The sequence below is a fragment of the Vulpes lagopus genome, chromosome 4 (assembly GCF_018345385.1).
Source record: "Vulpes lagopus strain Blue_001 chromosome 4, ASM1834538v1, whole genome shotgun sequence".
Taxonomy (NCBI): Eukaryota; Metazoa; Chordata; class Mammalia; order Carnivora; family Canidae; genus Vulpes; species Vulpes lagopus.
In genome coordinates, this window is record NC_054827.1 from 116,802,546 (window position 1) to 116,825,991 (window position 23,446).

General features: G+C 46.8%; 1 protein-coding gene across 1 annotated transcript; it reads right to left on the minus strand.

Moving 5' to 3' along the window:
- Positions 1-3,996: 3,996 nt before the first annotated feature.
- On the minus strand, positions 3,997-13,554 carry CFAP161 (cilia and flagella associated protein 161). The gene is made up of 7 exons (XM_041753784.1): positions 13,448-13,554; positions 12,551-12,640; positions 11,710-11,942; positions 10,662-10,746; positions 6,796-6,954; positions 4,929-5,002; positions 3,997-4,368 (listed from the first exon to the last, which is right to left on the minus strand). The coding sequence occupies exons 1-7, from the start codon at positions 13,514-13,516 to the stop codon at positions 4,152-4,154; spliced, it is 927 nt and encodes a 308-aa protein (XP_041609718.1). The 5' UTR covers positions 13,517-13,554; the 3' UTR covers positions 3,997-4,151.
- Positions 13,555-23,446: the final 9,892 nt, after the last annotated feature.

The window sequence follows — 23,446 nt, forward strand, 5'->3', positions numbered from 1 at the left end:
CCGGCCACCTGTTCAATGAAACATGATCTTCCACACTCTGGCCTTTCCCTTTCCGTGTCTTCTGCCCCCCTGACCATCTCACCCTGTGTTGCAGCCAAGGTCGGCTGCTGTCAGCTTGCTAAATACCTCCTGCCTTTCCCCAGTTGGAGGCTTTGGCTTCTGCTGGGGGGTTCGTGCAGATTCCTGCTCTTGCTGTCTCTCACCAGCACAAGAAGCCACCCTTCGTCTCGTCGGAAAGCATCATGTCCCCAGTGGAGGCCCTGAAGGTAGGAACACGTTGGCTCGCCCTGGATCCGCAAGGCCCAAGGCACCTGGCAGAAGACAGTCAGGGAGCTCTGTTGGGTTCGACTCAAGGTCGGCCGTGGATGGGGACAGAGTGGGGCCCAGTCCCAGCTTGGAGCCACATGTGTGACAGAGACAGATCACCTGTGGCTCAGACGCACACTCAGCTACACTCCCCCAGGAAGGCAGAGGGGACGGGGGAGGAGCCCACATGCATGGCACCTGCTTCCACACAACGGGGCGCAGCCAGTGCTGCTGCTCTGCAGATAGTCCGCCGATCCTCGGAAAGGTGACCTTCCCACAGACAGGGAGCGGCCAGTCCTCGCCACCGGGCTGTCGGACTCCTCCACGCTCCCCCTGCCAGGAAGCTAAAGGCACCACTCAATCCTGAAGTTGTATTTGCTACCGTGCACTTAGCTCGGATTTGGTGGGGCCAAGCGTCCCGCAGACGGCTGCGCTGCGCCCAGGAACACGCTGTAGCTGGGATGCAGCCACATCTGCAGAAAACATCTTCCTCTCTGGGCCTGACACCACGGGGCACCGTCCCCCTGTGCAACCACTCACCCTCCTGTGTTCTGAATCTCAGCAAGGAGCTCCCTCTGCAGACCTGGGGCCCACCTCTCTCAGCCTCCCAAGGTAGAGTCATCCCGCTCATTCTCTCCCTCTGTCTCTCTCCCTCCCTCCACCCTTGATGTCTCTCTCATCCACCAGGCCTCCTGACACTGCCTCAGTGCAGTACCTCAGCTCTCTCCCCAGGACCCCTCCACCTCCCTGCTGCTTCCATAATAATCCCTCTAAAGCAAAATCATGCTGTTTCCTCCTCAAACTCTCTCAAAGGCTGGCCATCACCTTCCAGATAAAATTCAAATTCAATAATTTGATACACACAGCCAACAGTGATATTCAAAACGTTGGACAACCTGCCCAGCTTTTCCTGAATGTCACTGGGCATCAACCAAACCGAACAAACCCCAACCACAGAGTCCTGAATGTCCCCTGGCCGGGCCAGACGTTAACTCTCCAGTGGCTGGATTGTAGTGAGGGCAGGGGTCCCTGCAGGGAGGTGCCAGGGCTGCCAGGGGCGCCTTGGGGACTTGGGTCAGAAGCTAGTCTCCAAGCAGCTTGGAGATATGACAGTACTTTACCGGCCAGTACAGGCTTGCTAGGACTACTTGTTGAGCATCAGCTGTGTACACAGCCCACATGAACTGGGCCCTTGCCTAAGTCCCTGCCTCTGGGCACAGTCCCCACCCTCCCCCCCGCCCCCACCCACTGTGCCTGGAATGCTCCTCTTTTCCATTCCTGCTGCCTTGGCATCTGGTCCCTGGGCATGAGTCATCTCCCTCTCCCTCTCCCCCATGGCCCAGCCCGAGAAGTGCTCTCTGCACGCACAGGTTCGTGGTCTCCCCCTCCCCTCCCTCACCACAGGGACCTGGTGTGAGTGCCCACCGTGTCCACAGCCCTGGTAAGAGAACCGGCACTCCGTGTGCGATCCACAGACACCTGTTCAGGTGAGCGAGTGAGGCCTGGAGCTGGGGGAGACCACAGCCCACAACTCCGGACAAAACTGCACAACATCAGTGACTCCAGGGCACTTTCTGTATGAAAACAAGCACACACAGCACCCAGCACACAGCCCTCCATGGTAAGTTTTGAGGAATAGCTAGACACACACACACACACACACGTATATATATTTGCACTTATAAATTTTACTCAAGCCCATTAAACTATTATGTATATTTTAAAACTAACATTTTGAACGGTAGGAAACACACACTAATGTATTTTAAAAGATAAAATAATGATACACATAGAAGTCCTAAGCTTTTCTTTTCACATCCGTATGGGCCCCCACACTGGAGGCCACTACTGAGCTGCTGAGTGCCTTCCAGGCACTGTAACTACATCCAGAGCAACTTTGTCCTTAGGGCCGCTGTACACAAAATTCTAAGTTTCCAACAAAGCCCAAATCAGATGTTAAAAGCAGATTATTCATGTACCTGGTAGTTTCTTAAAAGCACATAGAGTATCCTCTAAAGAAAAAATATAAATAGAAGAAAGACCCCTTTATGGCATCCTCTATAGATGGGATATAAATCTCTAGAAGATCTAGGGTAGTGGTGTCCCAATGGCAGATGTGCCCCAAGTGGATGTTGAGCAATGTCTGGAGACACCTTCAGCCGTCACAAGTGGAGAGGCTCTACTGTCATCCAATGGTTAGAGGCCAGGGATGCTGCCAAACATCTTATAACAGGACAGCCCGCCACCCCCCACTCTCACTAACAAAAAATTATCTGGACTCAAAACCTGAGAGCACCAGGTCCTCTACTCTGGTGTAGAGGAGGGTCTAGAAGACCTGACCTGCTCCTGCCCCATCCTGCTTGGTAGAAGCTGTGTGATCTTGAGCAGACCACTTAACTTGTACAAGCCTACTGCTACCCCTGTAAAAGGTGTGGGCTCATTCACCTGTTCCTTTATTCACACAACAGGTATTTCTCAAGAAATGGGGACACCGAAATGAACCATATCTCGTCTAACCCTTGAGAAGAGTGAGATTCAACAAGGAGTTTTATGGTTTTGTAACATGCTTGACAGACCCAGGGAGCAGTCTGAAGTGATGGCACGAGGTAAGCGTGGGTCTGAACTCGGTAGTGCCAACTTCCCAGCTGCTGGGTGTCTTTCATTGATGCCAAGATGCACAGGGATGCCTTTTTCATGGTTTAATGTCTCTGGATTAAAACGACTGTGCTTTGCTGTCACATTCAACTGTTATTGTCACTAACCACAGTCATGCAAACCTGCTCAGTAGTCCTGGTACTGAAACACTGTGCTGGTTCTCAAGATACCACCGATAAGTGGCTCAAGGCAGGAATCCCAATGCCGTCTGGAAGCTTTTCATGGACGCCTTTTACGGTAGGAGCTAGAATGCACCAGAATTGGTCCAAATGCTTGCAGATTGAACTGTTAAAGAACATCTCTCCCCAGCTGGAGCCCCAACTGACCTACTCCCAATCCTGATTTCGCCCTCAGGAGACACTTAGGCAAACCTAACTCCATTCACCTGCCAGTGGTGCTCAGACCAGGCTGTACATTAAAATAAAAAGGCGAGTTTTTGAAAATATTGTTACCTCCACCCCAAATCACTCCAATGAAAATCCCTGGAGCTGGGCTCAAGCATCTGTATCTTTTTAAAGCCCCACTGCAGAAACTCTGATTTCATGGTTTGGCATGCAGAGGGGCACTGGGCTCACTCCATGTTGTTCACCTGATTCGGAATGGTGGCCTGATTGAAACTCACTGAGGAAAGCCTTCCCTGGATGCCCCAAGGAACCCCTGCTCCTTCCTCTGCCTCCTACCGCAGTGGGTCTCCACCTTGGCTGCATTAAATCAGAATTTCTGGGCTGGGGCCCAGGCATCAGCAACTGCTAAAGTTCTCTGAGTAAATCCAATGCATGGCTGGGGACAGGAAACACCGCCCTAACTCCTGCAGCACTTGCTGGCAAAGGCCTCCTTAAAGCAGTGTCTCTTTAAACCACATCTACACCACCTGCAGCCTACCATCTGCTTCTTGGCATAGGTCCCCATGAGACAGCCTCATGGCTCATCTTTACCTACAGGGCTGGGGGACTCTTCATCCCATTATAACACTTTACCTTATACCCCACAAAGAATGAATAGACAAGCAAATATGTGGAAGGGAAAAATATTTATTTTGTCAGGAACTTTCTGATCACATAGCTGCCATGGCAAATGTGCCAGTTTCAAAGACTATTTTGCACTTGGCAAAAAATCATTGCAAGATCGTGTGGCCAGTCAGGTAGAGGTCCTGACCGCCCCCGCTGACCGTTGAGCGGGTGCACCTGGGGTCACTGCACCCCGGGGTCCACGGCCTGCTCCAGGGCTTGGGTGGCCTGCTCCAGGGCTCGGCTGTCCTCCGCCAGTGGCTTACGCAGGTCCAACATGGTGGACGAGTCTTTGCGGGGATTCCCAGTCACCAACATCCAATGGTTCCTTGGCTTTTCAACTCTGTGTGAATCCAGATGTGTGTGAGCCGCCACTTCAGCTTCCTTTCCAAAATAGGTACTGGGGCAAGAAAGAATGGATACTGGTTGGAAACGGAGTAGTGGCTCTGGGTAAGGAACTCTGTCCACTCGTTCCTCCAAGCCCCTGCTCAGGGAGGGTGGGCTCTACAATACATGTCTGCCCAACGTTTGACCCTACTTAGGCAATGATGAGGGGCACAGGGTCCCCTTAGCTAAGATCCTCTTGTTTGAGAGGGACTTGTGGACACAGGTAGGCTTTGTCACACCATCGAGTCCTTTGTGACAATACTTCATCAAAGGACTTGTGTCTGTGGCCACACTCCGAATTGAGTTTCTTGGGGGCACCTGGGAGGTTCGGTCAGTTAAGTGTCTGACTCTTGATTTTGGCTCAGGTCATGATCTCAGGGTCGTGAGATCGATCCCTGCATCAGGCTCTGCACTAGGCATGGAGTCTACTTGAGATTCTCTCTCCCTCTCTCCCTCTGCCCTTCCCCTGCCAAAATAAATAAATGAATAAATAAAAATAAATTGAGCTTCCTTGCTAATAGGCACAGCCTACCCCCCTATTTGTGGCATTTCGCTGAGCCCTGCAACACATACCTTAAGAATAGGTGCCGGTGGGCTGCCAGTCCCCGATTCGTGTGACAGTGATTGATGATAACTTTTGCATTTGCCTTTAAAGATGAAGAGAGTGTGTTATTTGCACTAAAGCCTCCAATTCCTAAAGGCAAAAATTTGGAAATATTCATTTAGATTAATTTTTAGAAAATAGAATAACCAAGAAGCCAAACCATAAAAGACAGATGACATACATCATTGCAGGTGCATATATGATGGAACATTCTAGAGCCACTCAGAGCCACACTGAAGAAGATCTCTCACAACATGAGATATAATCAATGGTGTTTTTAAGTGGAGAAGATAAGGATATCGCTGAGGTCCAATTTTGTTTAAAAAAATTAAATTAATTAAAAATACATGTATGGAAAAAGAAATTATAAATACCAGTGGCTTTCTCTGGAAGGTGAAATTACTGGTTAATTTCACATTATTTGTGCTTTTTAAATTTTTCCTTCAGTGAGCAGGTATTACATTTATAATCAGAAAAACAATATGTATTATTTCAAACTCCTGGCTCATGAAAGCTATAAGCTGTATGAGGAAGAACGAAGCGGCCCCTGGCCTCCAGGGACTGACGGGCACTCACTGCAAGGCCCCCATGCTCCTGTGGGACCTATTCAGCGTCAGAGGATGCTCACGTCAGACCCGACCACCCTGCAACCACGAAGGGTCAGAGCAAAAATGAGACCACTCTGTGAACACAGACTAAACGTGAGCATTGTCCACGCCACGGAATGGCCAACATCCGTCCCTCCAGAGTCCGCCCTTCCGGGGTCAAGAAGCTGCTGCTTCTTGATTGAGGACAGCATGAACCTCGCTCTGGCCCGCCCTCTCCACAGCTAAGGGGTGCTGAGATGCCAGTCACAGAATCACCCCACTTCTGACGGCATCAGGAGCAGAGCCCCCACTTCCTGGGAACCTCCCTAAATCCCCCAATCAAAGCCCAAATCCTAGGACACGTCCTCTGTACCACCGGCTTCCTGAGATGCGCCCCACGGATGCCTCCTGCCCTGCTGCAGCAAGCGGGAAAGCTGACTTACTCAACCCCAGGAGCACTTGGCAAACTCTGAGCACAGTAAGGTAGCCAGGACAGGTGTGAGGCTCTGAGTGCGCAGACAGCAGCCGTGTGCCAGGGAGGCCTGAGCTAGCAGGAGGCACAGATCTGGGCCCGGCCCACTGCTTTCCCATAAGCACAGCCACAACCATGACAACCAGGAGTGCTTGCGAGCCACTGGGAGCCAGGCACTGTTCCAGTGAGCACAGCCACTGCACCGACCAAGCCTCATCAGCAGATACTATCATCACCCCCGTTTCATGGCCACCTCCGCTGGCCAACCCTTCAGTCCTTGCCCACTGCAATTCCAAGCGCTCTCAGTGATTTCCAATGACCACTCACTCTGTGTGTGCTGGATGCGTCAGGAGCCAGAGCAAAGCCTCTGGCCCAGGGGACCGGTGCCTGGTGCTCCAGCCTTGCGGGGCCCAAGCTCCCGGGGAAGCGCCCAACAACGAGAACAGGAAAGATGCTGCCCTGTAGGACCCAACGTTTCCCAGCACCTACAGAAGTGAGCTGCCTGGAAGAGACCAGCATCATAATCCTTACAATCCAGATGGTGGTGTGTGTGTAAGGCTCCGTGGGTGAGTCTAACATCAGCTGGGATTGAGAAACAGCCGTGCAGGATGCTGCCCCAGGCTAGAGGTTCAAATGAAGTAGGGGTGGGGGGAAGAGAAAGTACACGGGGCCCAGACGGTGTAAGAGTGCTCAGAAGCCTCCCATTGCACACACAAGAGTAAATCACACCCATGGAAGAGCCCTGGGGTACCAGTGTCTCTCCCAGGCTGTGCTCACCGGAATGGGGTAGCCTTCGTACTCCAGGCGTAGCTGGGGGTCGAGGAAGGCAGCCTGCCAGCAGTTCAGGTAGGAGACCTCATCTGTCAGGTACACCTCCTGAAGCCAAGACCTCTTTGACGACTTCAGCAGGGTCCTGTGGTCACTTGATAAATACAGCTGAGAATGGCAACACGTGAATGAGCAACACCACAGCCCTGCAAAAGCTGGGCAAGTAAACTACTACCTGGCTAGATGTCAGGTGCGTTCAAAAGCAGTTTTGGGGGCAGCCTGGGTGGCTCAGTGGTTTAGCGCTGCCTTCAGCCAGGGCCTGATCCTGGAGACCCAGGATCAAGTCCCACATCGGGCTCCCTGCATGGAGCCTGCTTCTCCCTCTGCCTGTGTCTCTGCCTCTCTCTCTCTGTCTCTCTTGTGAATAAATAAAATATTTTTTTAAAAAGCAGTTTTGGAAAATCCCACTCTTGCCAATTATATGAGAACACTCAGTTTTCCTCCCCCTGAGAAATGTCATCTCAGAATGCTGAGGCTGCCCACCTGCCCACGTCACCTCCATGGCTTCTCCTTCCTTTGGACACCAAACCCACTCTCTCCTCCTCAGCCCATCCCTGCTCCTCTCCTCCATCGTAGGGCTTAGGCCTGGACCACTAGTTTGCTTCTTCGAAATAGTGTTGCACGAAACTTGTTACATGAAGTGAAGCGTCCTTACAACCAATACCATCACAGCTGACCTTCACTCTGCGCCCCTCAGGAGTCAATATCCACACACGGAACTCATTTAGGCTGCTATCCAGGCACCTGGATTGAGCCAAGAGGGGCCCCATCCTGCAGAAAAGTCTGAAACATTAGTGGCTTGTTAGTTCTTGACTGATGGACTTTGACCCTCAATGTCGAGGCTGTTTCTGCCAATCTCGGTAAGTTCTCACGTGCAAAGCTGTGCCAGGAGGTGTTCACTGTGGGGAAGGTAGAAATGAGGCACTATCTTAGAGCCCTTTCCTGATGAGCAGGGGAGTGACAGAGGATGAGCCTGGGAAGCACCTGCGAGGGATGGCTGGCAACCAGGGATGGAAGAGCTACAGGCAGGCATAGGTGAGGACACGTGCTTCCCAGGGGCTCAGGAGAAGCTCTGAGGAGGAGGCAGTGTGGTGGTCAGGGAGGCCAGGGACATGTCACAGAGGAATAGCAGCATTGACCAACCTGAGCCCCTGAAGGATCAATCTGGCAGTGTGCATCTACTGTGGTCTGAAATCAGGACAGACAAGAGAGGTCAAGCCAAGGGGCCCTGGACTGAGGTACTGGCATTGGGGATGAAAAGTCAAGCCTACACACAGTATGAACGGAGAGCTGTGAGCTGGACATGGGCAGGGAAGTGGGATGGGCCCAAGACTCACCAGAGCTTGGCTCTCAGTGACTGGGTCAATGTTGATGCCACCTAGAGCAACAGGAAAACCAGGACTTCCGATGGCAAAGAATATCTTCCTCAAACCACAAACTCTGCCTTCTTTTTTTTTTTTTAAGATTTTATTTATTTATTCATGGGAGACACAGAGAGAGGCAGAAACAGAGGCAAGGGAGAAGCAGGCTCCATGCAGGGAGCCCAACGTGGGACTCGATCCTGGGTCTCCAGGATCACACCCTGGGCTGAAGGCAGGCGCTAAACCGCTGTGCCACCCAGGCTGCCCCAAACTCTGCCTTTTTAATGTAAAGAAAAATAATAATGAATCAGGAAGAAATCTAGAAGTTCAGTATTACCAGATATCGTTTAATGAATGCCCTGGAAGCACTTGCTATTTCAAAGACAAGCAACAGAAATGAGAAAATTTGAGAGAAGATTGAATCATCATCCCTTGAAAAGGAAAGGGCCGTCTACCCGGAAGTCATAAAACAATCAGCTGGAAAATCATTAGAAATAACAAGAGTAAGGGATTTCATCAAAGGTAAGTATGAATGTTGACAGGTTTCTTATAGTTTTGTTGCAACTATTGTAAGGGCCGCCCTACAGGAGCCCCCACAATAGAAGATACCAGGGGACCACCTTGATGAGATCAGTGCCAAATCTGTGGGAAGAAAACCACAACATTTTACAGAGAGAAAACAAAAAAATAAATGAATAAATGGCAAGACACCTCAGAAGAAAAAGTGTTGTAAAGCACTAAATATGTGAATTTACATAATTTTCCAGGGCCAATCAAAATACTACATGATTTTTCCCCCCATGGGGGCAGAGGGACTTGTAGAAATAATTAACTGAGAGGTTAATTCTTAATACAATTCAGACAAAGAAGTGTAGGGAGAGAACTAGCCTGACAAGCCATCAAAATGTCTCATTATATCATAAAGTAGAATTCTAGAATAAAAATATACAACTTGAAAAATAAATAAATACATACATACATACATCTTGAGTTGAAAGGGTTAAAATAGGAAGCTCAGAGACAGCATGTAGTCTGTACAGTGACTTAACGGATGGACGCTATGGGGGCATAGCGTGTCAGTGAGGAAGGGAATAATTATTCAAGAAATAACAAAAAAGCAGCTAATTAGTTGTTTGTGGGGAAATCACATGTCTGCATAGAACCCTGTATCGAAATAAAACTCAAGCGGAGGAAGACAAATTGGAGCAAAGTCAAACTTCAGACATCAAGAAGTCCATACAAGTTTTTCTTTTTATAGTATCTCTGGAGCAGACTTAATAGGGCTCCAAGCAATGGAAGGAATTACCAAGGAAAACACTGATACATTTTACTCAAAAAGATGTGAGAGCGACTGTGATTTAAAAGCCAAGCAGCCAAAAAAAAAATAAAAATAAAAATAATAAAAGCCAAGTAGCCAAAGGGAGGAAAAATTACCAACAGAATGACAAGATGTTATAATCTATGGAAGAGCAGATACATAATCACAAATCAGTACTCAGGCAAAGAACAGATGATTTACAGGAGACAAAGAAGATGGGAGAGTTAAGGACAGTATGTGCGGAGGGGAGGGGGGGACCAGAAATGGTGTATCTCCATGCTGCAGGGCTTGAAGCTTTCCCGGTATTTAAATCTGTTCTGAGAGGGATGCCTGGGTGGCTCAGTGGTTGAGTGTCTGCCTTTGACTCAGGGAATGATCCCCAGGGTCTTGGGATGGAAATCACATCCGGCTCCCTGCATGGAGCCTGCTTCTCCCTCAGCCTGTGTCTCTGCCTCTCTCTCTCTGTCTTTCATGAATAAATAAATATTTTTAAAGGCCTATTTGGATGATTGTATGTATATATATATATATATATGTGTGTGTGTGTGTGTGTGCGCGCGTGTGTGTGTGTGTCAGTTAAGCATGTAGTAAGGTATAATAATCCCCATTTTATAGATGAGACTCAAAAAAGTTATATGACCTATCTGAAGTCCCACCCCATAGAGAGACATGTCAACTAGTTAGACCCAGATCTGGTTCTATTACACCTGCTAATCCTCAACAGAAAGACAAAGATCAAGTTTTTAAAAAAGGTGATCAGATAATATACCCTGAGAACATTGGTGACATTGACAGCTGTCAGACGATGATTAATTAATCCAATCGTTGACTTACAGGTGGAGGTGGCATACATTTTTGCTTTTTGTCAGCAGCATTTAGGAAGAGTTTTCTCCCTTCCTCCTTAGCATCTAAAGGTATACTTTTGTCACTCAAAAAGTTAGAAGGAAAGAAATGGCCCAACACTGCCAGTGAAGAGCTGTGGACTGAAGCTGAAGCAGCCAAAGGTGAAGCTCACGCCTGCTGCGTCCTCTGTCCGCTTCTGTGCACAGCCACAAACCCGCATAGAAACAAAAACACCTGGTCCCGAACCCACATGCAGGTGTGACCACCCGGTCACACCCACCGTGATGACTCACCATTTTGCCTTCAAATCCTCCTGTTATCGCAAGGCAGAAGTTCTGTCCATATCTAAGGACTTGACCCATGGCATTCCTGTCCTCACTGTCAGCGAAGGGTAAGTATCACGTCAACTCTCTGTATTAGAATCATTCTACATCCTAATTTTTTTTTTTGCAGATGCAATTTTGTTTATAATCAATTCTCTTGATAATGTACATTCACACACCATAACTGATTAAGTAACTAAACATTTTCAAAATGGTCATTTCTTTGGGCCTTCGAATCCAGCTGGCACCCTGTCCCTGTGTCCCACCACAGCCAACATGCTGTGCCTCACAAGAGGCATCCCCTCTTTGTGAGCACATCACGCTATCTGACACTGAGGAATTCTGGTCCGGTGCACAGACATCTTTAGAAGAGCCACAGTAACAAATGTGTGCACACCTAATACAGTCTTCCCTCTTAATCCTCCAGGACACAGAGATTGTGGTCAACTTTTAGTTGTCTTGACATAAATTATCAGTATTCAAAGGAGATCTCAATTAAAGACTTAAAAGACTGGCTATATCTTTGTCATATAAACATTGTTAAGCAATACTTTTTAGTTATTATTATGTATCTGTTCTCTAAGGATCTAATTGCTTATTTGCCAGATCTCAAGTATCCCACACATGACGCCACCTTGTACCAAACTATTTTTGTTATAAAAATAACAGTGACATTAAGAGCAACAAAAAAAAAAACTCAGATGAGCTCACAGCATCCCGAGATGTTATTACAAAAGCCCAGCTTCTAGGCACAATATGATTTTGATTACCTAGATCCAATACTTTTGAAGTAAGCATTTATAACTGAACACAAACGAGTAGTTATCTTGACATTTAAGGTGAAGGCAGGTAAAGGGCCCCAACAACAATCCTTAAGGGGAGACAGCAAGATGAGAAGCACAGAGTCTTATGACTTTCACCTCCAGGCAGGACTGCTCCAGTCGCAGGGCACCCTGAAGCTTTATGTGAAAATATATTTATGATTTTAAAAATGAGCTGAAAATTAAAGTATTTCTACCTCAAAATGGTAAAAGTGTTTCTGCCAACTGGGATCTTGGTTTGAGCTGCGCTCAGGCCACAGGGCACCTCTAACTCGTCACTCAGGTGGGCTTGAATTTCATCTGGGGTCATGCACAGGCTCAGGTCCCCGCCCAAAACCAGATGGGCTTCTGTCTCAGGGTAGTCGGAATTCACAAGCATCACTTTGTCACCACAGTGAACGTACCCATCCTCAGATATGGAAAGCTGCATCTACAATTTAAATAGGAGTTTTTCAAACAAATGGTGCAAGTCCTTGACAGCCAACAGCCGGTGCTTTGGCCACTACCTTGGGTGCAGAGGTCACTGCCCCAGGCACCTGCTTTCCTTCACTATCGAGGACCCATTTCAACAGAGGTGAGATCATTTGGATGACTTGTAATAACTCACATTCCCCACGTCCTTCATTTTCTTCCCTTTCCTGCTGCCTACACCCTCCCACTGTGCCAAAGCACAGTCCCCCCAAAATCCCAAATGGACTAAAAAAAAACAGTTGATGAAAAACCACATGAGTTGACTCCACTTAATTTCTTCAAATGCACTGGAAATGTCTTAAGCCCCAGCTAAGGGGTATTATACATATTGCACTGATCCACCCATGTCTTAATTTGGAAAATGTGGGTAAACATGATTAAGAGCAGATTTCTCCTATGTTTCTAAAATCTTAGGGAATTTTAAACACTGTGGTTTTCAGATCTAAAGGGGAAAAAAAAAACAGTATTTTCCAAATGATAATTCATTTACAAAACGTCTGCTTGCCTAACATACACTCACACTTGATTCGATAGGATTTTGAAAACAGTGCTTCAATTTAAAATTACCGGTCTCAAAAGATTCTCTTTGAGTCGCCTATTTCTCTGAATGAGAAGCTGTCCCTTATCTCTCTTCTCCAAAAAGTCCTTCATGAGCTCCTGATGAAAGAGAAAATGAGGGGAACCCAAAAGGTCAGCAGTAGTCCTGAATCTACAGACACTGGTAGCTTACAGGTCAGAAGCACATCACGCTGAAAAAGCAAAATTTTAGAAAAAGAAATGTGAGCATAATGGGAATGGTGGAAATTGTTTTAGCATTATTTTAATATTTTTACTTCAGCGTAGGATACTTGAAAAACTGAGAACGACACACAAAGAATAAGAAACATCATGCTTGATGAGTCCACCCAGAGACAGTCATGAATAACATCTGGAGGCCACGGAGTCCCCAGCTGAGGTCTCCCCTGGTTGTGCGATAGTTGGTGCTCAACGTCCACCCCACCCCACAGTCCCAGCTGGATGGGTTCCTGAAGGCCCAGGGTCCTGTGTGAGTGTAATGTCAGGGAAAGGAACACCCCAGGGACACCACGGGGACACCTAGAGGGTGTGTGTGACCGGGTCAGGAGCGGGAGGGGGCGGTGCTTCCACACAGAGCGCGCCTCCTTCGCACCTGGACTGCAGCCTCTGAAACACATACACCTGTGAGGATGGAGGACACCTGGTGGACACCTGGTAGACACCTGGTGGGGCTCTGGACGGAAGGGGAGGCATGGGGTTTGGGAGGCCAAGGGACCCCTAGAAAGAGTCGAGGAGCGTGAGACCTGGGTTTGTGGGGCAGCAGGTGAACTTCGTGGGGGCCGAGCCTTGGTGGGATGTCACAGGTGTTGGGGCTCTGCTGGGTGAGAGGGGAGGCCCCGGCCGCCGGCCTTGGGGCGGGCCGGGGAGTCCCTGAGCAGTGCCGCGTACCTCCTCCAGGTAGATGTCCTCGTTCCAGTTGCCCATCCGTACTCGCGGACTGTACAAGTTCTGCGCCATCCTGCGCTCCCGGGCCTGGCCTCCCTCCTGCACCTGCCCTGTTAGCGTGCTTGTCGCCATGACAACCGGTCCCCGGCGATTGGCCAGGTGTGAGGCCTGCTGGCCAACCAGCGGCAGCACAGGAGCCGCCCCTGGGCGGGGGCGGGGCTCTGGAGGGGACGGGGAGGGGGGCGCCCGAGGGAGGGGGGCCCTGGAGGGGCGGGGAAGGCGGGGAAGGCGGGGAGCCGGGTGGAAGGGGCGGCACGCTCGCCTCCTGGAGTCCCTTCCACCACGATTTCCTGGAGTTTAATTGCAAAGCAGGCGGGAGGACAAACTCTAGCCGGCAGACCTCATTATGCTAAAATTTTAAAACATTTTTCTTTCTTCTTTTTTTTTTAATCCAAACGAAAAGTGCCATATAAGTAAAATATCCTTTACTTGTTGAAACACCAAAGAGGAGCTTTTGTGGGGTTTTTTGTTGTTGTCTTTTTGTTTTGTTTTGTTTTGTTTTACATATTTTTTTAAAATTGGAGTTCAATTTGCCAACATATAGCATAACACCCAGTGCTCATCCCATCAAGTGCCCCCCTCAATGCCCGTCACCCAGTCACCCTCACCCCCACCCACCTCCCCTTCCACCACCCCTTGTTCGTTTCCCAGAGTTAGGAGTCTTTATGTTCTGTCTCCCTTTCTGATATTTCCCACTCATTTTTTCTCCTCTCCCCTTTATTCCCTTTCACTATTTTATATGGTCTCATTCATATTTGGGGAATATAAAAAATATAAAAAGAGGAGCTTTTGAATCGAAGCTCGACTTGCCTGCCTCTGATTTTTAGAGAAGCAGAAGCAACATCAATTTGACCTTAACCCTAAAACATGCATCCTCGATGCAGAAATTTGGAAACCAAAGTAACACAGAGGAAGGACAGAAGGTAGAATTACAACGTCTGTGCCTCAAAAGTAAGAAATCTATCATGTTAGCCTGTTTCCAGGGTTCTGAGACACCCCTATCTCTATGGGCTTTACAGCATCCCGCCTGCCCCAGTCTCCAAGTGACAGGACAAGCCTGTCGCTTGCAAAAACTCCTGATAGAGCTAGAACATGCGGGAGCCAACGTTTTGTTTTGTTTTTTTTTTCTTTTTTTTGGTTTTGGTTTTTTGAGTTGTTTTTTAATTTTGTTCTGATGCTGGAGCCAACATTTTTAAAGCAGTGTTTTATGAGTAGGAGGGACAGGCAGTTGCTTTAGGATGACCTGGAGCTTGACGGAGATGGAATGCATTTGGTAGTTGACCTTGTTCTGTGTCTACTGAGACAGCACAGACATGAAGGACTCATACCCTTGCCTTCCTCCAGCAAACCCACTCTAAAAGAGAAGATAATTGAACAAGTGGTATCACAGATGTGCCAATGAAGCTGATGAAGGGTCAAAGCAGTGTAAGGAAAAGTTCATTCTGCCTTGGGGAAGTGAGGGAATGAGAATCAGGAAGGAAGCCTCTGGGTGGTGACTCAGGGTGGGGGCACTTTGCAGCTGGCCTGGGAAGGATATCAGCTGACTAGCTGCAGCCGCAGGTCCAGATGGGCCATTCTCTCACACTTGTGAGTCCACTGGCCCTGCCAGTCCATCAACACATTCTAGGATACTTCAAAAGGCTCAGTAGGACAAAGAAGGTAGGTCATGTAGTATCCCACTAAGACTGTGTTTGATAAATTAAGACACTGAGGCTCCAAGGCGCTACAGGCTCCTCGAAGCTCAAAATGCTCAAAGTTGCTCAAAACAAAGACTAAGCCCAATCTCCTGACTTCCAAATTCATGCTTTCTCTAAGTGCTTCCATAATCCCTGTAAAATCAGAAAGATCACAAGGCAACTATGGTCTCCATGTAATTTGGTGAAGTTCGATGAGTCTGTAAGACCTCACTCCAAGGAAGCTTTGCTCTCACCTACTTCCCTTGGGCCATTATTGTGAAATGAGTTACGCTGCTGTTCATCATAGGCCCAAAAAGATGCTCTCCACACATTGTTTTGTGAAACAGCTTTTTAATCAGGAGAAAGATATAACTACGTGATTGTGCAATTACAGACGCACTTATCTTTGCTGACTCTCTTTGTTGTTTCGTGTGGGTTCAGGTTACTGCCTGGTATAACCTGCTGTCCCCCATTCCCTCTGTGTTTCTGTAAGGCAGGCCTAGCAATACATTCTCTTAGCCTTTATTCATTTGCTTATTTCACCTCCAGTTTTGTAAGATGGTTTACTGGTTGTGAGATCCTTTGTTACAGCTTTTCCTTTCAATGCTTTAAATATGTCATCATCCTGGGGCACCTGGGTGGCTCAGTGGTTGAGCATCTGCCTTTGGCTCAGGTCATGATCCCGGGGTCCTGGGATCGAGTCCTGCATCAGGTTCCCCGCAGGGAGCCTGCTTCTCCCTCAGCCTGTGTCTCTGCCTTTCTGTGTGTGTCTCTCACGAATAAATAAATAAAATATTTTTTAAAAATTTTAAAAACTAGGGATGACTGGGTGGCCGAGTGGTTGAGGATCTGCCTTCAGCTTAGGGCATGATCCCCAACCAGAAATCGAGTTCCTGCATCAGGCTCCCTGCAAGGAGTCTGCTTCTCCCTCTGCCTATGTCTCTGCCTCTCTGTGTGTCTCTCATAAATAAATAAAATCTTTAAAAAAATTTTTAAAAATAAATGTCATCATCATCCTGCCTTCTGACCTCCACCGTTCCTAAGTCAACCATTAATCTTATCCAGGTTCCCTGCACATCTGCAAAGGGTCCTGTGCTGGCTACTCTGCTTTCAAAATGCCCTCCGTGGCTCTGTCTTTCATCACTTGACTGCAGCCTGGGGGCAAGGGCCTCACATTCATCCCATGTGGAATTCATTGAGCTGCATTAATGTGTAGATTGTTGTGTTCAAATGTGGGATTTGCCATTAATTCTTTGAATATCTGTCTTCTCCTTTCTCTCTCTCCTCTCCTTCTGAGACTCCTGTTACATGTATGTGGGTGCCCTTCTTTAGGTCCCACGTACCTCTGTGACCCTATTCATTTTTCTTCCTTGCTTTTTTTTCTCTGGGCTTCAGATTGCATAATTTCTGTCCTTTTTCTCCAGGTCTTCTTTTTCTCAGGCCAGCTCAAATCTACTGTTCCACCTATCTAGTGAATTCTTCATTTTGGTCATAACACTTTTCAGCTCCACAATTTCTGCCTGGTTCTTTTCTATCACTTCTTTATCTATAATCTATATTTAATATGAGACATTGCTGTCATACCTTCCTTAGATTCTATCATCATGGTTTTCCTTAGTTCTTTGAACATATTCTTAATTGCTTTGGAGTCTTTGCCTGCTAAGTCCAACATCTGGGCCCTCTTAAAGCCTGCCTTTTCCCTGGAATATGGATCACATTTTCCTGTTTGTTGGCAGGGATCAAATTTTTTTATTGAAAGCTAGACATTTTCTGTAACATAGTATAGCAATTCCGAATACTGATTCCCCACCCCAGGTGTCTGCTGTTGTGTGCTTGCTTGCTTACGAATCTCTTAAGTCACCTTGGCTGGATTACTTCAGTGAGACCTGCCCCCAAGCAGCGCACAGCCCTCTGACATCACCTCTGAGGGATTCAGCCTTAAGCGTGTGCATAGTGTGCTGATGTTCTCTCCCCACAAATGACTCTTAATACAATAAAGTACCATCAGGGAGGATCTCACAACTTACAACACAGGTGGATTTAAAGGTTAAGTAATAATAACAAAATGTTAAACAAACATGCAAAAAGTTTTTTTTCCCCTTAGTTTTCCGAATTTTTACTTTCATTTTTGAAAAAAAAAAATGTAAAATGCTTATTTTCTACTTCACTATACAAAATGTTAATGTATAACCCTCAAAAGCCCTCAAAGCTAAGATTAAAACAGAAATACATTCGTGCTTTTCTGGCCACCATAAAATGTGCTCAGTTCTTATTTAGCTATAAATATCTCCTTAAAATCAGGCCATCGTTCCTTCCTCTTTACAGTTACTCTGATTTTGATGTAAGGCAGGTATATACTAGAAAACGTATTTGCTATTTATTGTCATGATTTGATGAAACTCTTGGAAAAATTTAATTGGAACCTTTTGTTCCTTACTTGTGAAACATCTGGCAGGAAAAGAAAAGCCAAAGAAATACTTGGACATGATCATTCTTAGAAAAGAGAAGTAGGACAAAGTTCAGATATTAGGACAGAGGAATGAGAGTTACAGTCTTTGAAGCCAGTCACTTCCAGGATTCCGAGAATAAGTTTTAAAGTCCTCACTGGATGATAAATATTATAAGTCATCAGAGCATAGTAAAGAAAATAATGGTATTGGCCCTCCTTTCACTCAGCTCGTGCCAGCATTCTTGCCTGGATTTCTTTCCCAATAAAAACAGGTTAAGGATAACTTGACTGATAACTCTGAGGGAAGCATTCCCCAGAGAGGCTGCAGGATGTGAATACATATGGAGGGGGGAAGAGTTCTGATGTCAATGCATTCAGGAAATGCTGGGTTAGAGAGTCATCCTGATGGTAGCCCTCCTCAGGACCTCAGGTGCTGGGGTGTCACCCTAAATCCACAAAGGGATGATGATGCGCATCATTGCCTGAGCCGATTTTAACATGGAATCCTTTTTTAAAGGATCATCTTGTAGGACCAATGTTCTATGACTGACTCAAGAGATTTTAGTGAGACTCAAATTGTATAACAATGTGAAAAACAGGTAGGATTTGGCCATGTAGATGAACGACCAAGGAAAGCACTTTCCAGACAGGGGAGGCAGGATGAGGCGGGCACAGACACAAAGACTCAGGGAACATCTAAAGGGCCAGAAAGAAAATGGGTAACGAAAGAAGACAGGGGGAGGAGGTGGTGAAGGGCCTGTAGACCAAGATGGGGAACAGGGACTTCTTCTGTGAGTAGTGGAGAGCTACTGTGAGTTCCTGAGGAGGGATCGACCACCAGCAGAGCCCAGGCACACCTTGGACTGGTGCTGAGTCCCTTCCAGACCACTACACTACAATAAACTGAATATTGCAATAAAGTGAGAGTCCTGTGAATTTTTAGGTTTCTGGGGACATATAAGAGTTAAGTTGGGGATCCCTGGGTGGCGCAGCGGTTTGGCGCCTGCCTTTGGCCCAGGGCGCGATCCTGGAGACCCGGGATCGAATCCCACGTCGGGCTCCCGGTGCATGGAGCCTGCTTCTCCCTCTGCCTGTGTCTCTGCCTCTCTCTCTCTCTCTGTGACTATCATAAATAAATAAAAATTAAAAAATAAGAGTTAAGTTTACACACTGTATTGTCATCTATTAGGTATGCAATAGCATGATGTCTAAAAAAACAATGTATATACCTTAATTAAAAAATACTCTATTGCTAAAACATGCTAACCATCATCTGAACGTTCAGTGAGTCATAACTACTGGTCAAAAATCACCATAACAAATCTAATAATGATAATGAAAAAGTTTGAAATATCTCAAGAATTACCAAAATGTGACACAGAGACACAAAGTGAACAGACGCTATTGGAAAAAATGGGCCCAATAGACTTGCCTGATGCAAGGTTACCACAAACTTTCAATTTGTAAAAAAAAAAAAAGCAGTATCTGCAAAGTGCAATGAAATGAGGCGTGCCTATAGAGCTGGCAAAAGTTTTGCTGGGGCTGCAGGCCACTGCACAGACCTCAAGCCAACAGGCCAGGCAGAGGGCAGGAGCCCCAGTGAGGAGGAAGTGTGGGGAGAGGTGATGCATGTGCATAAGTACAGCAGTGACAGTGGGAAAGAACTCAAGTCAAGATTGTCACCTCTTGGAAAATGACCGTGCATTGGGGAATCTATTCATTTCCTAAGATTTGCCACATGTCAAGCATTATACTCAGCATTTGGGAGATGGGGATAAATGAGACTCTCCTGCTTTTGTGGAGAGTCAGAAAGAGGAGACAACTCTAAATGAGCAGTCATCTGTGTGAGGCATGTTGCTGAAGGCCCAGTAAGGGCAGACTTCTCCAAAGGGACCTCGGCAGGTGTTTTCCCACTAATAGTAGTCCTTCAATAAGATGGGCAGGGCCACTAGGACTATGTCATCATTGGGTAATGCCTCATCTAATCAGGGGTGTCCATTCTGATCCTTTCCAAAGAACAAAAGGTAGTGAATTACCAGAAAAGGGTCTTCTAGGTGCTTTTTTTTTTTTTGTCTCCATCTACTTTCCCTACTGGTTGTACCACATGCCCAGGGGAAAGACTCCCAGCAATACACCTGGAATTCTCCCCAGCCGCATATGAGCCCAGAGCCCAGCATTTGGTGCAGGAACAGACCTGTGGGACTTCATTCTCTCAGCTCCTCCTTGTCACCCTTGCAGCCAATGGTCAGCGCCCCTCCATTCAAGCCGAGCTCATGGGTGCTTGCATGTATTCTGAAGTTCCCATAGTAGAAGAAATTTCCTTCCATGTACAATCCTGACTTCTGCAGGGGATGGACCCTGTTGAAAGGAAACCCTTTTGTTCTACTCAGCACATTGGTGGATTTGGAAATGGCAAGGTGAACCCAGGGCAGGGTGTGACAGCAGGAGAGAGCAAGAGGCAAATGGCCCTGCCTAAAAGAGCAGGAATAAAGCCAGTTTCCCAACAGGTGGAGCACCCAGAGGCAGGGTGATCAGGAGAAAAGAAGCCCCACCTTGGGACTCATGAAATCTGGGGAGGACTTTGGGCTTCCCAGTGGCATGAAGGTGGGGTATCAAGCTGTCTCTTCTAGATCTCATAGAGAAGGGTATCAAGCTGTCTCTTCTAGATCTCAAAGGGCAGCATATCCTAGGTTACAGGAGTATCCCTCTCTTTAAAAATCACCATAAATTTATTTCAAACTCTTTCTTCCCCCTTTTGAAAGTAGGAAGGCCTCTTTTCCAACAAAAGCAAGACAGAACTCAGTTAAATAAAACAAATAGATAAAAAAGGGTGGTCTTATGGTTGATTCCAAAGGTGAGCCCCTAAATTCCCACTTGCCCCATGGGGGGACACTAAAAGTCTGCAAAACATAGTTTTAAAACCACTGATCTCATTTGTCCCCTATTTTATAGTCAAGGCTTGCAGAGTGGGACTCAACCACAGGGCCCTGAACAGGGCCTCCGTCATTGCCACGTGCATGCCACACAGTCTGGGATTTCTCTGCTTCCCAGCCATCACCAGCCCCACCTTTGGGACCACTCACCTACTCACCTCTGGCCCTTGCATGTTTTCCTGGTCAAAAGAGAGGACCCTCTTTTACAAGCAAAAAGCCAATAATTATAAAAACATTCTGAAAGCATTGCAATCATTCAAACACTAATGTTACAATAGGACACAGTTAAGAAATGAACTGGTTCCAGGAAATCCCTCCAAGACCCGGGTACGTGTGCACAGAGTAGAACCAATACAAAGACACATTTCCCCAAACCGTCAGCTTTCCTAGCTCCTTTCATCTGATGGGGAAAGGCAGGGTGTCCCTTCATTTCACAAACAAGGAAATGGAGGCACAGAGAAATTGTGGGAAATACCCAAGTTAGCACCAGAGCCAGAACTGAAACCCACCACAGAACGCAGCGAGGAAGGGGAAAGGAGAAAGCAGAGAAAACAGAAGGTACGGCCTCGCATGTTCAGTGTCCACAGGTCCATGACCACTTTTACACACATCATTTGGGCGCTGCCATCACAAGATGTTGGAAGATAATCTTAGGTTCTGTGGCCAGCTCTGTGATTTCAAACACAGGCTCTGGAGTCTTACATCCTCAGTTCAAATCAACCCCAGTTCAAATCCCAGAATCAACCACTTGCAGGCTGGGTGACCCTTGGGCAAAGTCACAACCTCTCTGTGACTCAGTTTCCCCACCTGTAAAATGAATAGATCTTAAAACCTGTCTCATGTAATTCTTGTGATGCATTTGATGATGCACGTCCCATCCTTCACAAGGTGCCTAGGGCAGAGGAAGGAATCGGTAGATATTGCCACTCACCATCTTAGAAAGTTTGCCATGGAGAAGAGTTCTACCAAGTAGTTTTCTGTTTGCAAGACTTGCCAGTTTCCAGTTCAAGGGAAACTTCATTTGGCCAATGGGAAAACAAAGACACAGCCAGAGGAAGAGAAGTGTCTAAGGTCAGACAGCTAGTGTTGTCAGAGCAGGAACCAAAACTCAGGACTTGTAATGTCTTCTGCTGGATTGTAGGGTCCCAAGTAAGAGCTGAAAAATTAAGAGTGTCTTCAATACACTTTCACAAACCAACAGTCATGACAGCAATGCTCAGCACCAGGCCTCTGTGAGGCACAAAGAGAAATTCCCTACGGGGAGTTCATTCTCCCGGCTCTTAGGGTGAGATCCATGGCCCCAGTGGGGTGGCCTGAGCTGCTCCAAAGCATAAAGCCAGCACCAGGTGATGGCATCACTCAGCCCCGGGCACTCTGACCCCAATCCAGAGCTCGCTGAATGGAACGACCATTATCCTCCGCCAAGAAGTGGGGAGAGAAATGACACGCAAGGCACTCCTTTGATCCCTCCTTCAACTATCCGTCAAGGAGTCCCAGGAGCTCCACTAAATCTGTGGCTTCCCGGAGGCCAGGGATATTCTATTTGCCAAAATCTGACAAACACCCTGAGGATAACTGGGAAGCCCTTTTATCTGCTGTTGATGAGGCAGGAAACTTGGTAATGATTCTGGAAGGCAGTTGTGCATTATGTTATCAAAAGCTTTAAAATGAAGTGTCTATTTCTCTAAAGTCCACTTCAAGGGTATGATACCAAGGAGATGTGTACCTCAACAGAAACAAATTGCAGAAAAGCAGATTTGTTGCAAAACGCCCACAACCCAAATATTTAATAATGATAAGTTGCTTCAGGAAATTACAGAGCATTTACGTTTTGAAAGGTTATGCAGCTATTAAAAATCATAATATAAGAACAATATTGAGTGATCTTGGGAATGTTTGAAATGTATTAAATGAAAATGGGATCGCAAAATAGTTTACAGTGTAAGATGTCTATTTTGTAAAAATGTGTATCATAGGAAAAAACAATATAGTTTATAAATATATGTGTATAGTATGTGTGTACACTTATATGTGTAATATGTATGTGTCATATAGTGCAATATCTAATACTTTATATATAATCATATACCTGCATAATCTATAGGTATATAATCTATACGCATTTATAATCCTTATATATGTAGCTAATGGGGAAGGGGCATGAGACTTTCTGTATGAGCCTGCAATTCTTTGTGATCATAAAAAATATATATATTCTGAAAGCACTAGCCCACTGGCATTCCACACCTACCTAAACTGAAGTCTGATTTGTAATCACAGGGCAAGAATCATAGGAAACATGTCTTAGGCGCTGGGGAAGCGAGGACCTAGAAAGGGAGCCAGTTTTCTGCCCTAATTCCTCCAAGCGCCTCGCTCAGCAGATGTTTGTGGCTTTCATACAATCACATTGGACAGTTTCTTGCACTTGGTCATTGTCATCTGGAAGAAGAGCTTGTGTGGACAAGGTCTTTCCTGACCTCTCTTTGGGGGGGACGGACTTTGAGCCCATCATTGGGCAATTGTGCCCTCATGTGGCAGGTCCTGAGTACAGCTTCCTGTCTGCTGTAAGAAAATGACCCCACAAGACAGTCTACGGGCTTTTGGGCAAGAGATCCCACAGTTGACAAGGGTCCCCAGAGGGAGATGTTAAGTGGGCACTTCTAGAAATTATAATGCGTCTTCCCACAAAATGATAAACGTTGAGGTTGAGAGCCAGCCACCTATCAAAAGCCTAGTAAACCATTTTCCATGGTAATAGTCTGAGCATCCTCCCCTGAAGTAACGCTGTTCATTCGCTGCCGAGAGTATTCAGGTGTTTGAGGTCCCCAACACAATGCTTTTATTGGCTTTGATGCTTCCTCTACTTAGATTTCCTTACTCAAGA

What these genes read in the sequence shown, in the direction of transcription:
- CFAP161 (XM_041753784.1), bottom strand. Translation starts at nt 13,516, where the DNA reads ATGGCGCAGAACTTGTACAGTCCGCGAGTACGGATGGGCAACTGGAAC. An exon ending in AGGACATCTACCTGGAGGAG is followed by an intron (nt 12,641 to 13,447) that starts GTACGCGGCACT and finishes CTCTTTCATCAG; the next exon opens with GAGCTCATGAAGGACTTTTT. An exon ending in AACACTTTTACCATTTTGAG is followed by an intron (nt 10,747 to 11,709) that starts GTAGAAATACTT and finishes CTTCGCTGACAG; the next exon opens with TGAGGACAGGAATGCCATGG.